Source organism: Humulus lupulus, chromosome X, assembly GCF_963169125.1.
Source record: "Humulus lupulus chromosome X, drHumLupu1.1, whole genome shotgun sequence".
NCBI lineage: Eukaryota > Viridiplantae > Streptophyta > Magnoliopsida > Rosales > Cannabaceae > Humulus > Humulus lupulus.
This window is the reverse complement of record NC_084802.1, coordinates 148,841,350-148,853,254: the sequence shown is the minus strand read 5'-3', so window position 1 is coordinate 148,853,254 and position 11,905 is coordinate 148,841,350. Positions and strand designations below refer to the sequence as shown.

General features: G+C 30.9%; 1 protein-coding gene across 1 annotated transcript; it reads right to left on the bottom strand.

Annotated features, from left to right (window-relative positions):
- Nucleotides 1-6,817: 6,817 nt before the first annotated feature.
- On the bottom strand, nt 6,818-9,121 carry LOC133806357 (uncharacterized). The gene has a single exon (XM_062244467.1). The coding sequence runs from the start codon at nt 9,119-9,121 to the stop codon at nt 6,818-6,820; it is 2,304 nt and encodes a 767-aa protein (XP_062100451.1).
- Nucleotides 9,122-11,905: the final 2,784 nt, after the last annotated feature.

The window sequence follows — 11,905 nt, the reverse complement described above, 5'->3', positions numbered from 1 at the left end:
AATCACCCCAAATGGATATAGAATGTTGGCCGCATTCTATATCCTTTTCAAACTCAAAAAATGGCCAGAGCCCACTCCTCACGAGGTCAACTTTCTTTTTGACCTTAAGTCCAACCCTAACCAAGAAGGCACGGGGTTTTTCCATTTTTGTCACCAAGAAACCGAGCGCACTTTCTTGTCCGACACTACTCACATCTCCAACGTGGAGAGGTATCACCAAGAATACTTCCTTACTCCCGACTTAGCAATAGACAACCTGGCCTTCACCTGAGGAGGTAAAAATTCTACGTCACTAGCTTCTTCACTTAGTGTTTTTTTGTCACAATGTCTTGACATTCCACTGTGTTCCAGGCCCATGGTTACGTCCAATCCCAACTCCAGGGATGGAGTCCAGGGCGGCACTCTTAGCCAGCATGTCCAATGCAGATAAGAGTGTCAAAAATTTAGGTAATGAGGCTAACCTTAGGTTGGTCGACCTCTGGAATCCCCCACCAGCGACGAGCGAACCTTCGGCGGAAAATGCCCAAGCCGAAGTGGAACCCGATCAGCAACCCTAAGCGTCTCCTCCGCGGAGGAGACCAACTGGGGTTACGAATCCGATCAGGGAACCTACCGTCCCTCGTCGAGCAGAGAAACCCTTGGCCCCCAAGGGCAAAGGAAAACAAAAGGCTGCTGAGCCTACCGAACTTTCTGACGACTCGTCGGATGAAAACGGTATAATAATCTTGCTTTTAAATCATTTGCCAATTCCCTCTCATTTATTTGATGGGGATGGCAACTTTAGGAATGCTCCCTCCTTAAATTTAGATTTCTTCCAGGAACTAGGTAGTTCAGTAAATAATGTTACAACCAGTAGTTGTAGTGTGGGTACTTTACTTATAATCCTTCTACTTTTACTCTTTTATCCTGCATGACCATTTAGTCTTACTGCTTGTGTTGCTTCCTTTGGTGCAGGTATGGACTCCGAGGATGTCTTTGAGCACTATCAAGCTGCCGCTGCCTCTTCTGTCCTGAAGAAGGATAGCAAGAGGGCTCGAGGGGAAAGCAGCAAGACCCCCTCGAAAAAGGCTCGAATAGACGATGCTCCAGCAACCGCCCCCTCCAAGGAGAACTCACCACCTCCGCCCCCTTCCAAGCAGACGACTCCCACTCCTGTTAATGCACAGCCACTACAAGAAATCATGTTTTTAGCTACAAAAGTTTTAGCTACCAAATATTTTTGGTAGCAGTTAATTACCATTTGCTACTAAATTTTGGTAGCAAATTGATTTAGTAGTAAATTCTAATCATACAATACCAGATATTACTGCTACCAAATATTTTGGTAGCATATTTATATTTTCAGCTACCAATGTTCTTTTGTAGCTAATATTATTAGCACCAATGAATAAATTTGATACTAAATTTTGGTAGCAAAATAATTTAGTAGCAAATTATAATTAAATGATACTAAATACGTCTGCTACTAAAATATTTGGTAGCATATTTATATTGTCAGCTACCAATATTTTTTGGTAGCTAAAATTAAATATTAGCACCAAATATAAAATTGATGCATTTTATATGATTTTATCTTTGGTTTTTTCCCATTTAGTGATCAACTCTTTGGTAGTAGAAATAAATTTATTGCTACTAAATTATATCATATTTTGGCACTAGCAAATAAAATATTTCTAGTAGTAGTATTTTTGCTACAAAAGTATTGGTAGAGAAAGTACACAATAAAAATTATAATGTAAAAAATATATAAGAATACCAAACATAAAGTAATTAAATTTATATTTGTGTTATGGACTCTCAACAAATTAATAATATTTTAATTCGTAAAATAATTATATTTTATAAAAAATAAGATCAAGGTAAAAAAAACTACCTAAATGTATATGGACAAAATCAAAAGATAAAATAAAAAATATCATAAGTACAATAACAAACTCGAAGGAAAATAAAAGTAAGAAACTACATAAGCCATGTATAGGGATGCATATAACTTTACTAAAATAAAGATATTGCATTGAACCTATGGCAAGCCTCAGTTAAAAAATGCAAAATGGAAAATCCAATGGGAAAAAGCCTCTTGGGGGAAAAAATAGCATAGTGACTATAAAACTATTCAAAAATAAATATAAAACTAGAACCACAAGACTCTTTGGATAGAACTTTTGAAAATGAAAATTGGAGAAGAAACTATAGTATTACTCATTGGAATTAGTCAACCAATTCTATGAATTCGTCAGCCCACTCCACTCGAATTTGATCAATATTTTGTTTTGTGTAATCTTTCATCTTCTCTTTGCACTGTAATAAATAAATGCAAGTAATAATGAATATTAGTCAATTGTATAATATAATAACAAAATATTCTATTTCAATAGTATTTATATACATCTTACATGAGTAGTTAACCAATTGATAGGTCTAGAATTCATGCAAAAGTCACGCATATATGTCATTACATAATATCCACACTCAATATTCGATGGTTGTTAAGGACACTTCACAAATTCATAAAATGTAAATGACAAGATTAAAAGATATTGATAATTTAAATTTTCAATACAATATTATATTGTAATATTTTAAAGTAACTATCAAATGTAATATATATTATGTGATATCATTTTATAACTTACCTTTATAGATTTCCATGTAATCTCTTTTGGTTGCCTATTTTTGGAGGTATTGTAGTAATCAAAAGCCCTAATAAACAAATAAAATATTTAATAATAAATTTAATGTAAAAATTAAATAAGACTAATCCATATCACTATTTAACTTACATTGCCATTAGACTTTTAATTTCGTTTCGTGGGGGTAGTCTAATTGGATCAAGCCAATAACATGTATCACGCAATGGATCAATTATTACTAGCATCCAATGATATCTGTTGACCATAAAATACGATATTTTATATAAATTAAGATATTGATAATGTAATTAGTTAAATAAATAAATAAATCTTACCCAATATGAATATGAAGCAACCAAAATTGTCCTGTTTCTGTGTCTTCCAAGCGATTTGCCATTGATATTGCATTTTGTGTTTGACATGAATCCAAAGCCAAAGTTGGATGAAAGAAACGAAAATATTGTGCTCGATTTGCTTTTTCCAACTTTCGATGTAAGATCCTGAATATTAAAATTGAATTTGTAAGAAAAATAATGTTATTTTGTGCACGAGAATTATGTGAAAGGTATTTCTTTTTTACCTGATCCAAAATGTTATACAAGGAGCTCCAATCTCTGTCATGGTGCCAAGGTGAATCACATCTTCAGGTGAAATAAATAAGTATTGATCACTATCCAAAAATTTTGGGTCCATGGCAATACGAAATGTGTGTGAAGGTTCATAAAGTCGAATAGCTAGTAATACAGCTTTTACACTCTTTGAGACATCCTTGGGCATCTCAAATAGAATTGGAGATTTTTGCACTTCCTTTAAACTTGTGGAGGATGTATTGAGAGTTTGTGAAGAAGAAGGTTGATCTTTTCCTATACATGGCTCCAGTTGCGGTGAAAGACCATGTTGTTTATTCTGAAAAAAAATATAAAATCAATAATTGATTAGAAAAAAACTTCATAAATTATATGTAATATTGGATTTAAAATTTAAAATTTAAAATTTAATGAAACCATTGATGGAGGAGGTGTGATTTGTGACTCTAATGCTCTTTGTTCTAATAATCGACTTTGTTGTGATTCGTAGAACTTCTCTATATTCACTTGAACAATTCTTGCAATGTTGTTATTTTGTTCGTTTTTAAGATCTTCAACGAATTTCTCTAATTTCTTCAAACGTTCATCTTCAATCTCTTCACGTTTGGATGATAACTGGGTTGACATCTTCTTTCTGGGTATAGGACCAAAACCTCGTAACCAACCATATTTTTCTTCGCCTAAAACTTGCCTGTATATAGCAGCCTCATCCACTACTAGTAACAATCCATCTTCAAATTGAATGAGTTTCTCTTTTCGTAACTCTACCATTTCCTTCTACAATAACAACAAAATAATAGTGTAATAGTTTTACAAAATTTAGAAGGTAAAAATTCATAATTTTTAAAATTCAAACATACATATTTGTCCTCGGCTATTCTGTGGGTCCACTCATTCTTAATTGTACAATGAGTTTTTCGAAACATTTCAATCTCTCCAAACTTCATTGTTTCTTGTTGTACTTTGACATCCATTATTTGTTTTGATTTCTGTAATTCATTTAAATAATTAATAACATTAAATATAATAAAATTACAATGATATTATGCCAAATATATGTTTACCTCCTCATGTAAATACTGAATAAATGACTTAGTTCCACCAGAATGCATAAAATAAACACTTGATCTATTTTTTGACCCTACAATTGACTTTTTCTACAAAATACTTTTCATGTGAGTTTTAAGAATTAAAAATTATGAAATGTGTACAAATAATTCAAGAAATGTAGGATACCTTCCATTCTTTGTTAGAGAAACATTTATTGCACATCCATTGCCAATCTTCATCTCTTATCACCAATTTCACAGGCCAATTTTCTAATGGATTCTTACCTTCTTTGATGATATTCTTGTACTCTCTGTGACAATTATTACGATAATCTTTATAGCGCTCTGAACAATAGTGATTGCAAATAGTTTCAAGATATGGATATTTTTTAAAATCCATCTCGAATACATCCTGCAAAAAGAATTTCAAAAAATAAATTGTCATCCAACAAATATTATAAAATAAGTATGGTAACATAAATATATCATGATACGAGCATATACGACTTTCTTATCTTCTTGAGGAACTTTAGCCCATCCACTATACTGAAGTGGAGCATGATGGCGTACATTTACACCAACAATGTTCGCAAATGCAGTGGCATGCGTCCCATGAACTCGAAGTTCTCCTTTTTTATAGGAAATCTTTAACTTGCTTGCATCATCCTTTAATAAGCGTCTGACACCATCCCCACGAGTAGGGCCATGAGTTCTCTTCCTTGATTCTGTCAAATAATTGTTATATTACTTATAATCATAACTATTTTCATACATTTTTAATGTATATATTATCATATTATCATAAGTTGTACATAAACCATTTATACCTTCTAAGGACTTGTGTGTTTCATCATTTAATGGTGTTATTGAATCATTATTGGAAGAACATGGCAAATGAGGAGGAGACTGTGTAGATGATGAAGAGTTAATATGCGTCCTCTTACGGCCAAAAACCCTTCTAGTAGTTATTGGTGGATCGAGAGACTTCTCATTTGTCATGATTAAAAATCTAAAAAATATAAATTTTTTATTAGCATATAATAAATTTGCATATTCAAAACTTTACAAAAAATAAAAATAATAACACACTTTATAGTTAATCAATTTCATCACTCAAAGTTATATCTTCAAAATCATCGAGTAAAGCTTCTTCATCGTCACTGTTTATATCACTTTGAACTTGATCATTATGATTTATTTGAAGTTCATTGAACAATTGATGATTATCACATTCTATATCTTCAATATCATCCCGAATAAGATTAGTATCATTTGTCGTTGAATCAAAATTCACGCCAATGTCATTCGAAGATTCTTCTTGATATGCTTCAGAACTGTTGATAGTTGGATCTTCATCATCAACTTAACCGTCCATTGGCTTTGATGGTATATCCCAGATGTGACGATGATTTACTTTTTGTACCACTTTCCAATCGTTATTATCTTTACTTTTTTTAATGTCATCCAAATAAAAAACCAAACTTACTTGATTGGCAAGAACAAATGGTTCATCTTCAAACCATTATGAGTTGATGTTGATACTAGTAAAGTTATATTCAGAGTACATTCTATCACTTCCATTGGTATTGTACCAAGAGCATTTGAACAATATAACTTTGTTCAAATAGAGGTAATGTACTTCCCAAATTTCATTGATGACACCATAAAAATCACATATATTTCCATCATATTCTGCTTCAACATGAACACCGTAGTTTTGAGTTAAAAGTCTTTCATCTCGACTTTTTGTATGGTATTGAACTCCATTAACCATACAACAAGCATATGTACAAGCCAAAAAACTTGGTTGCATTGCAATTGCATACAAATCTTCTTGTGCTTTACCAGATATTGTTTCATTCATTTTTTTTATCTGTGATGGCAGATAAAATTATAAATGTAAGATCAAGACAAATAAAAACTTTAGAATATCAAACATTGATATTTGAACTTACTTTATTTTCAAACCATGTTGAAAATTCATTTTTTTGCTCTTGATTGATATCCAGAATTCCTTGAGATTGTAAGAATAATCTATGTTCTCTGTGTTCAAAATAAGTACTATGAAAGATTATTTTTATGCTAAAACCTAAATGTTGTTAGAATATAAAAAATAAAATTATAAACTTACGTTAAATATGGTTCTAACTCAGGACAATTATTCAAAATGTACCATTGAACTTGGGTTCGTTGATCTTGAGTTAGTGTGATGGATGATTGTCTTCCAAATGGTCTTGTAGGCATGTTGAATATTGACAGTGTCGATTGTTTTCTAATTCCAAGGTAATCAGGATTGCGCTCAGGACGATTAAAGCGTGTTTCCCTTCCACGAAGATGCATTGAACAAAAGTTTAGTGACTCAGTAATAATGTATCCTTCTACAATAGAACGTTCAGGTCGAGCTTTGTTTTTCACATATTTTTTCAAATGACCTAATTCCCTGAAATTAATTATGTTTTCAATATATAGTAATAAGGAATTGTATTCAATGATTATTTAATTTTTTAAACTTAAGTTATAGATTTTGTTACCTTTCGATTGAATACATCCATCACATTTGTACTGGAACACCTAACTTAGCTTCTAATGGCAAGTGAACCATAAGATGAATCATCACATCAAAGAAGGCAGGAGGAAAGATACTTTCTAATTTACACAGCGTGAGTACAACGCCATTTTCCAATTCGTCTAAGTCTTTCACATATAATGTCCTCGCACCTAGCTTTTTGAAGAATAACGACAGCTTAGCAATAGCATCCATTACTTTCTTTTTCAAATATAGCCTTAAACCAATAGGTAACAACCTCTGTAATAAAATATAATAATCATGACTTTTCAACCCAAATAACTTTCCATCTTTCATGTTAACATTCCGAGAAATATTTGCAGCATATCCATCAGGAAATTTTACAGACTTTATGAACGTACAAAATTCTTGTCGTTCCTTCGCTAATAATGTATAGCATGCTACTGGTTTGAACCATTTGTTCCCCTTCTTTTTCATGTGTAGCTGCTTACGAATATTTAAATCTTGTAAATCAAGTCTTGCCTTTTCAGTATCTTTAGACTTCCCATCAATACTAAATATTGTACCAACTACACTATCACATATATTTTTCTCAATATGCATCACATCCAAATTATGTCTTAGTTTTAATTTAGGCCAATATTCTAACTCCCAAAAAATACTTTTTCGCCTCAAGTTCGTGTTATTTTCATAACATGCATCCTTCATTTGTTGCTTATCGTCCTTAATGATCTTATCATTTTTACCTGCCCTACATTTCCATACACCCTTTAATTTATCTAAGATTTCATCTCCTGTTAAAATTCTTGGAGGTGAACGCCGCTCGATTGTACCATCATACTCCATATCATTGCGCCATTGGTGGTTCGGACACAAATATCGACGATGACCCATGAAACATGTTTTTCCTCTTATTCGAAATGAAGACGTGTCATCATCACAAACATGACAATCTTTATAACCTTGAGTGCTATACCCAGATACAGTACCATATGCTGGAAAATCATGGATCGTCCACAATATTGCTGCACACATTGTAAAATATTCTTTATCAATAATATCAAAAGTACGTACACCATTTTCCCATAGTTCTTTCAGCTCATCGATCAGAGGTTGTAAGTAGACATCTATGTCTTTCCCTGGAGCACGACGTCTCAGAATCAATAATGCCATCATTAAGAATTCTCGTTTCATGCATCTCCATGGCGGCATGTTATATGGCATTAGTAACACTGGCCACATACTGTATGAGTTTGATAAATCACCGAATGGATTGAACCCATCTGTTGCAAATCCAAGCCTTACATTTCTAGATTCTTTTGCAAAATATGGATATTGTCTATCAAAATCCTTCCAAACCTCTGCATCTGCCGGGTGTCTAAGTACACCTTCTGTATCAACACGTTCTTCCTTATGCCACCTCATATCAGATGATGTATGGCATGACATAAAAAGTCTCTGTAGTCGTGGAGTTATAGGAAAATATTGCATCTTTTTGTGTGGGATCTTCTTGCCTTTAGTTCCTTGGAATTTGTATCGTTCATGACCACATATAGGACATCTTTCAGCATTTTTATTCTCTTTCCCAAATAAAGCACAATCATACTCACATACATGAATAGTTTCGTACCCTAAACCAAGATCACGCAACATTTTCTTAGCGTCATAATAAGATCGTGGAATTTTATTGTCTTTGGGAAATGTTTTCGAAAGTAATTCGAGCAACAAATCAAAAGATTTGTTACTCCAACCACACATCACTTTAATGTGCATTAGATTAACAATAAATGTTAAGATTGAGAACGTTGTACATCCGAAGTATAACTCCTTTTCTGCTTCTGCAAATAAGTCAGGCAATGTATTCCTTTCATCATTGTGCTCATTTGAATCTCCAAGGTTCACAAAATCACTATTATGATGATATTGATTAGCTAAATCTTCTAATGCTGGTATCATATCGTCATCGTCTTCATTATCACTATCATATGATATTTCGTCTTCTTCACTATTTGTTTCTAGGTCCTCTCGGTCTTCGTTTACTTCTGTGATATCTTCCCCATGATACTCCCACGTAACATATTTACTATAAAATCCCTTTACGAATATATGACGCTCAATTATCTCCAAGTCATGGAAATATAAGTTCATACATGAAACACAAGGATATCGAATTTTATTTTCACCATTTAAGTGAAGCGTTGATAATTTAATAAAACTCTTAAGTCCATCAAAATACTCTACGGATAATCTATTCTTTTGGAAAATCCAATTTTTATCCATCATTTCTCTATTATCTTTCGAACAAGAAGATGATGAATTATAATACATTGACAAAAATAAAACACTTAATTAGCCATTGAATTATAGTTATAGGGTATGATATGGTTATGGTACAAAAAAACATGTATCTGATGTGAGTGTAGGGTAGGATACGAGTATAAGTAATTCCTATCCTACTCGATTACATGCATATTTTTTTATAATTATTTTACATATATATTTACAAATACATTTAATTTAAGTGTCAGATAGACACATATGTGGAAGTCTTTGATCGATACATGCCATTTTTTTTAATGTTTTATTTAAAAATTTCATTCAAATATTAAAAAATTATTTAAAATCTAATTAAAAAATTAAAAAACATTTAAAAAATACTTTAAAAATTCTTTTTGAAGGAGAAATTATTTTACACACTAAAATTATTATTCATTTATAAATTTAATTAAAATAGTAAAATAAAAAAAACTAAAAAAACTTTACAAAATCTTAGCTTAAGTTCTAATTTAAAATAATTTAATATATAAAATTATAAAGTTAAATAAAAATAAAACGTAAATAATAAACTGAACATACATTTAAATCAAATCTTCATTTTCTATTTCTAAAATAACTTTTTAATATTAAAATGAATTTTTATATAAAAAATAAAAAAATAATGACATGGACCAATCAAAGACGGCCACATATGTGTCTATTTTACACTTAACAACCAGGAACCTACAACTATCAAGAAAATAAAAATTATTATTAATATATATCCAATTTGTTATTTAACTAATTTAAAATTTTGGGGTCTAAATTTTTAGTTATTAATATTTTTAAGTATACATTTTGGATAAAGTATAAGATCACATTAATATTAAACTCAAAACCCAAAACCCTACTATTATTATAAACATTTAAACACTACTATTATTGATAAAATTGCACGTTACTTATTAAAAATAAAATTGCAATTCATAAAATATGACATATATACTAAATCAACTTATTTGCACGTTGATTTTGTATTTAAATAATTAAATGATAAAATATGTTTTAAATATAATAATTAACTAAATTTTCATAGTCCAAGTAACTTTCAATTATTTATGTAATAATAAATAATTAATATTTTACTACTAACCTGGTAGCACTCAAAATGTTGAAAGTGAATAGCGATGAGTGTAATCCTGAAAATAAAGTTATAATAATAATAATAAAGTTAAATTTTTAAGGTATTTATATTTTTTTATATAACAATATGTTAATCCACCAAACTATGTTATATATATATATATATGGAAATTAATAACAATAATATTTATATATTTATTAATATATACAATTTATATATTAGGAATATTATTATTAATATATATCCAATTTGTTATTCAAAATAATTTAATTATTAATATTATATGATGATAATAATATCTTTCAAATTTTGTCCACCTAACTTATTTAATTTTTATTTATTTAAATATATATAAATAAAAATTTTGTTTATCTAATTTAAAAATTTTGGGTCTAAATGTTTAGTTATTAATATTTTTAAGTATACATTTTGGATAAAGTATAAGATCACATTAATATTAAACTCAAAATCCAAAACCCTACTATTATGATAAACATTTAAACACTACTATTATTGATAAAGTTGCACGTTACTTATTAAAAATAAAATTGCAATGCATAAAATATGACATATATACTAAATCAACCTATTTGCATGTTGATTTTGTATTTAAATAATTAAATGATAAAATATGTTTTAAATATACTAATTAACTAAATTTTCATAGTCCAAGTAACTTTCAATTATTTATGTAATAATAAATAATTAATATTTTACTACTAACCTGGTAGCACTCAAAGTGTTGAAGGTGAATAGCGATGAGTGTAATCCTGAAAATAAAGTTATAATAATAATAATAAAGTTAAATTTTTAATGTATTTATATTTTTTTATATAAGAATATGTTAATCTACCAAACTATGTTATATATATATATGGAAATTAATAACAATAATATGTATATATTTATTAATATATACAATTTATATATTAGGAATATTATTATTAATATATATCCAATTTGTTATTCAAAATAACTTAATTATTAATATTATATGATGATAATAATATCTTTCAAATTTTGTATAATTTTTTTTACCTAAGTTATAAATTTTAGACATAAATTTTTAGTTATTAATATTTTGTATTATAAATTTTAGGTAGATTTTAAGATTATTAGGGGTAAAAATTACATATTGGGTCAAGTCCAAAACAAAAAAACATCTAAAGCCCATACATAACCCTAGATATTTCTCTTTCTCTAACCAAACACTTAACCTAATTTTATTTCAACAGCCGCCTGCACCCCTCCAAAACAAAACACCACCATCGTCTCCAAGTACTCGAGATCCCAACCTAGCCCTCGCCCTTCGTCACCTTCATCTCCGCCTCCCTCGCGCGCGACCCCGAAGTCAGGTGACCCGAGCCCAGGCGTCACCGTCTCCATCACCATCATCATCAGCTCGATCTCCGCCTCCCTCGTGCGCGACCCTGAAGCTAGGTGACCCCGAAGGCAGAGTTGATCCCAACCTTGCCGTCGCCATCTTCGTCTGCTCCATCTCTACCTCCCCCGCGCGCAACCCTGAAGCCAGGTGACCTAGAAGCCAGGTGACCCCAAAGCAAGACTTGATCCCAACCCAGCCCTCGCCATCATCATCAGCTCCATCTCCGCCTCCCTCACGTGCGACCCCGAAGCCAGGTGAGCCCGAAGCCACTTTGATCTTTGGCTCAGTGAACTGTTTATTTTCCTCTTTCTTGGAATATTGCAAATGA